This window comes from Tuber melanosporum (genome assembly GCF_000151645.1).
Source record: "Tuber melanosporum whole genome shotgun sequence assembly, scaffold_163, strain Mel28".
NCBI lineage: Eukaryota > Fungi > Ascomycota > Pezizomycetes > Pezizales > Tuberaceae > Tuber > Tuber melanosporum.
In genome coordinates, this window is record NW_003298823.1 from 198,823 (window position 1) to 204,483 (window position 5,661).

The following is a 5,661-nucleotide window of genomic DNA, read 5'->3' on the forward strand; positions in this document are numbered from 1 at the left end:
ACAATATTGATATTATAGCATAAGCTTACCTCTTTGTTTCATTACATTTACTGGCATTTTTCTTTCATTGCTGTTATGTATATTAAGAGCTGTTTCACAAGAAAAATAGCTTGTATGTAACAAGATGATTTCTACATGGATTTGATTGAAGGGCTATGATTGGTGCCTATTCCGGATACTTTGAATTTGGAGAGTAGAAAATTTAATGGTCTTAGAGTTTCTTGTTTTCTTTTTTCATATTCAGATTCTGTACAATTCCTGCTGGACATGTCCTATTGGGCGTGAACCTCCGACGATTTATCTACAAACCTCATGGCAATATCATCTTAACTCTCTTTCTCTCAACCATACACTCTGTCTGCTACATCCACTCCAACAACTTTCTCTTTCTTTTTACTTTTAGATTCTTGTTCGGCGTTGTGAGCTTCGTGAGCTGTAGGTATATGAGACGAGGGCTTGTAGGGTCTAAGTGGTCAGCGTATATACTTGGACTTCTTTGCCTTTAAGTTTTTGGCCTTTTTTCTTTGCCGGTATGGATACTTGAACTCGAGAATCTTTCACCTACGTTGTTTCTGGAAATCTGATATCACGTGCCCCCTCATCGTATTATTCAGCATGTCTCGGACCCCTATAGTCGGCATAACATTTTCCACTGTCGCACCAGTCAAGGAAATAATCGGCCTGAACTTTGGCATGGTTATTAAGCCCCTTCATTTCCTTTCAACACAAACTGTGCCAATTATTTGGGATTCCGCCGTTGTGAGCCCCAATGCTTTCCAAGAGTTGAAGATCAAAACCTAGGTTACCCGGCGTTTATATTACTAAACCCTATCACATTCCGGGGATATAGGGATGCTGTTGCCGAAGAGACATGGGGACAACAAACACCCCACGCAAGCTTTTCCTTCCTTCTTTTCTTTCCGTTTGTCTCATTTCACGATATCTCCTTCTTGAAAATGGCGGAGATACTACCGGTCCAGGTTGACGAGTCGAAGAGTAGGACTGACGGGGGCAAGAAGAAGAAGGCGATTCCGAAGGGAGTGGTGTTGGACAAAGACGGTAAACCGTGAGTTCCTCCCGCTTACGCTTAACTCATCGCATATAAATTGCGGTGCATAATATTGACAATTGGAACCTAGCTGCCGCTCATGCACTAGCTTCCGCGACTGGGCCGCAATGACTAGGAAGAAAATCACTCCGCCTCAATCCAAAGAACCCTCGTCAACAACCGCAACTGCAACTGCAACCTCCCTTCCGCCGGACTGCCCCCCGGACGTCGAAACTCTCGGCCGCTCAACGTGGACCCTCCTACACACTATCGCGGCAACCTACCCTACCACTGCGCCCCGGGAAAAACAGGACGAGATGAAGACCTTCATGAACATATTTTCGCGGGTATATCCGTGCTGGGTGTGCGCCGAAGATTTCCAGCGCTGGATCGAGCGCCCGGAGAATAAGCTTGTGCCTGGCCGAGAGGAGGGACACCTCGGCGGGAGGGCGAGCTTGGAACAATGGATGTGCGGGGCGCATAATGAGGTTAACAGGAAGCTGGGGAAGAGTGAGTTTGATTGTCGGAGGTATGAGGAACGCTGGAGAACCGGATGGGCAGATGGGAGGTGTGATTAGATCACGTTAGTTTAGGGAGGAAAGAACTTGTAGGAGGGGGTGGATTATGGGGTGCGCCGGTAGTTGCGGATATCGTGATATTGATTGTTGCGTAAAACACTGGTGAAACCCAGCACCACTATCTATCCAGAAATGCGAAATGCGAAATGCGAAATGCGAAGCCGGGCGAGTGAGAGGGAATGACCGCCAAATGAAAGGTATACCTCCTAACGTAGGGGCAAAGGGGAGGAGAAAACTATAACTCCACTAGCACCACCGTGATTTCTCCTTTACTCCCCTTTACCTCCCCAGATCCAGACCCAAGAGAACACTTTCCACTCTCCTTCCCTCTTTCTACCGGTATTCACTCTCTTCTACTCTGCTTTACTCTGCTCTACCACATCACCCCCACCCTTCCTACCACTGCGACCGCGCTCACCTCGCTTAACCAAACCAAAACCTATGGTGTGGGTCGTAGATCCCTCCCTCGGTCCACGCCCCCCTCCATTCCGTGGGGGTTCCTACGCACCCGATCCTAGATAACTACTCTACCGGTAGTTGGCTGGGCAGTTGGAAGTCTAGCCTCGACCGCCGGCGAAACGCGTAAATCCCCCTCTGTCCGATTCATTCAAGTTGGAAACCGGGCTGTTCTAGCGGGGTGGGTGCAAAGGCACTCTACCCTTCCATTAAATACATTATTATCCTGCCCAGGCCGAGGCCGGATGAATTGTTTAGCCAGGAGGATGGCGAGGGAAGTGCGGAACCGCGTAAATGGAGGGCACTTGTTGGATCCTAAAGTATCTGGAAATAAAAATCCCACGAACTTGTGTTTTATGCCCGGCTTCGAAACCATTAGCACCTTTATCTCATGCTATGATACTTTACGAATTGGTGAGTAACTGTACGGGGTTGCAAGTAGGGGGTTTTCAGGGACTGAGTGCTTTTGATATCGTATGGTGGGAGGGAAGGGGTTTTGGTGGTGGTGATGATGTTCCGACTTAACTCAGCTTTGTTCGGTGTAACCAAAGCATAGGAGAATATAATATCATACCGCACACCGAACCCCCGCGGCCTTCCACTTCATCTTACTTCAACGCATCTAAGACGTTGCAATTACCTCCTCTCTACATTCTTTCCTCTTCCCTCACGCAACCACCCACCGGCCGGCTCTTCCGGCCAAGTACCGTATCGTACACAGCACCCAATCCAACCCGTCCAACAGCTAAGAGTATGCGGTGTACTTTTGATCAGTGCGCGCGTAGAATGTCTTGCTCTTCGGCGTCATAGCCGATCACTCTCGAGTAAGCTGCTTGCTTTTGCCTTTGAGATGGATGATTCTCCATACGGTGAGGGGCATGGTGCTGTGCTTGAGCGGTGAGTTTAGTGGGTGGCGATGGTGTTGGAGTGTTGAGCTGTCGTGATGTTTTTTTTGTACGGGGCGATAGGAGTGTGAGGGCTCGTATTGTGGGTTGGTAAATAGGTTGCATGATGACTGTGAAAATGCGGGATGCAAGGCTATCTTGGGGCCTCAGTGCCAACGGTAGAGATGGTTTGGGGGGCGCCGAGCTGAGCTGATTCTGCAGCTAGAGATAAAGCAGGATACCAACAGTGACTTCGGGAGGGCCGGAGCTTAGTCCGATAAGCATGCTGGTAGTTTTCGGAATAATAGATCTGTGATTGAATGTCTCGTTGCGGCGGGAGTGGTGATGACTTGTCGTGGGGGGGGGGTAAATCCCGTGAGTTGGTTGGTTTTCTGCTCTTGAGTACGTATTCTTATTCGGTATGTATCGTCCATGCGGGCAAGGTTGCCGATTAGTGATTTGAGGAGTCCACAAAAGTGGCAAATGTCTAATGGCGTTTCGCAAGTCTTAATGCATTTGTTGAGGTAGATATTTGTTTCAGGGAAGAAGGGCTGGGATTGAATAACTTGGGGTGGAACAAGCTGCTTTGTTGCGGACGTTAAAATGTACGACTATTGATCAAGTACACCAGGGCGGTATTGGTGGGGAAATAAACATCCATGCTATATCATACTCCCAGTGGCAATCCATCATAGAGAGTGGCACAGCTAGTGAGCCTGCTTATGAGACACATTCTCCCCAAATACCACGTACTTGCTTACTAACTATACTGCATGCCAAAACCTTCCACCTTCCACGATCACCCACAACACAGCCTACTAAAGCCAAACCAGAGCTCCTTGACACTCAAACTCGGATATGATACTTTAGGGTATTGGTGTTCATCTTAACTTGCCTTCCACCCAACACACCCAAGCCATCTTCCAAACTCATCTATCTATTCCGAACTCTGAGCTAAAAAGATCCCGGATCACAGTTCATCACCCGAAAAATCTCCATCGAACTGGGCGCCAACACGGTGCAACTTGTAGCAAAGCTATGACAGTAGATGGACACAAAAAAGATTATTCCTCAAAGACATTTTCCATAAGGGGTTAGAGAAGGAGCAGGAAATGGCACGAGTGAGACCAGCTATCTAGCGTGTTTCAGGGCTTCCAGTACACCATCTATGGATTACTGATAGAACGGAATACTATCACCAGAAATAGCGGCGATGCCACGTCCCCCGAATACCTCCGTTAGCAATGAGATAGACATGGCCGGATATTTGTGAGCTTAAGAGACAAGTACTCAAACATGCTGCACATCTGATGCGCTGGGATGGATGGATGGCCAATGCTATCAACAGCGATGATAGCATTGTGTATATTCATGTGCTGTGGTAAGAGGTCTTGGGGACTGTGGGGTTTAGAGGAAGTGTTGGATAAGCAGTACCTGCCGCTCGTTCTGCTATGGTCGGGGGATAATCCAGTGACCTTCCGGCCATCTCACCCAGGTCCGGGTAACCACTTTGCTGCAGGTTGTAGTTTCCTCCCATCATTTTGTTGTTCGTTTCTTGCCTGTGGTATATTGTGGACCACCACCGCCGTATCCATTAGCGGGTTGGAGAATGGTAAGGTGAATATCCATCAGCTCGATAGTGTGAGCTGTGGTTGCAGGAGAATAATTTGAGAGAAACTGTAGACTAGAGTGATTAGCCTGACGAAATCCGATGTTACTAAGGTAGCTGTTGTGGAGAGGGTGAAAGAGGAGGGGGTGAAGAGGGTTATTCCGTTGTCTCGTCAGGTCCATCTTGGAAGTGGGCTTCTATCATTAAGGATGAGATTTTCTCCCTATAAAATGTCAGCTATTGGTTTGAAAATGGTGTAATATTAGACACTTGGTACTTTGGGGGTACGCGGTTCCTGTTCTTCTTCCACAGAGAGAGATATTTCCTTAGTATAATGCTCGGCTAACCTCCCTTCTTCCATTTGGCTACAAGAGAGTTAATTTGAACTTCTGCTGCTGTATCAACACCCACTTGTTTACTATTGGGCGTTTTTGGCATTTATTATTACTTTCATACTTTTTGTAAGGCTGTGAAAAAAACTGAGATATGAAGAAATTGGTCTATCTTTATTCTATCTTATTCTCGGCTTGGTTGATTGAAGATGTGTGATTATTGTAGTACCAGGGCTACCGAGAGTATATTCCATGCAACAACGGTGTGATACTCCACCCTTTGAACCCTCTTCGTACCTCATCACGCAAGTGAGTGAGGAGCGATATCATACAGTATTAATTCAATTGGACCTCCCACTTGGTATGTTGAAATAAGGTGAGGTGGGGGAAATTATTTTAAAAATTCGTATAATTGGCTTATTTGTCTCCTTACAGGGACAAAAGTCAGGAAGGATTAGTGCATTCCCCAAGAGGTAAAGCCTGAGCTGAGTGTGCTGGATCTTATTAACTTTTAGGAGCAATTCCTGTAACCTGTTAAATTAAACTCACAACGGGTGGACCGGATATTAACCCCTGCTTCAGAGATGGCCAATTGCTTGAACCCCCGGTTTTTAGGTTAATCGACTTAAACTAAACGTGTCTTGAAATAGGAAGCTGCATCAACCTCTCCAGTTCCCAGACAGATGTTACGAGATAGATTGCCTGGTTCTCTTGGCACACCTCACTTTATTTTAACATACTAGTATGAGATACA

The 5,661-nt window shown here is 47.0% G+C and overlaps 1 protein-coding gene; it reads left to right on the forward strand.

Annotated features, from left to right (window-relative positions):
• Positions 1 to 894: 894 nt before the first annotated feature.
• GSTUM_00003235001 (uncharacterized protein) lies at positions 895 to 1,738 on the forward strand. XM_002836867.2 has 2 exons: positions 895 to 1,066; positions 1,140 to 1,738. The coding sequence occupies exons 1-2, from the start codon at positions 957 to 959 to the stop codon at positions 1,624 to 1,626; spliced, it is 597 nt and encodes a 198-aa protein (XP_002836913.1). The 5' UTR covers positions 895 to 956; the 3' UTR covers positions 1,627 to 1,738.
• The last annotated feature ends 3,923 nt before the right edge of the window (positions 1,739 to 5,661 follow it).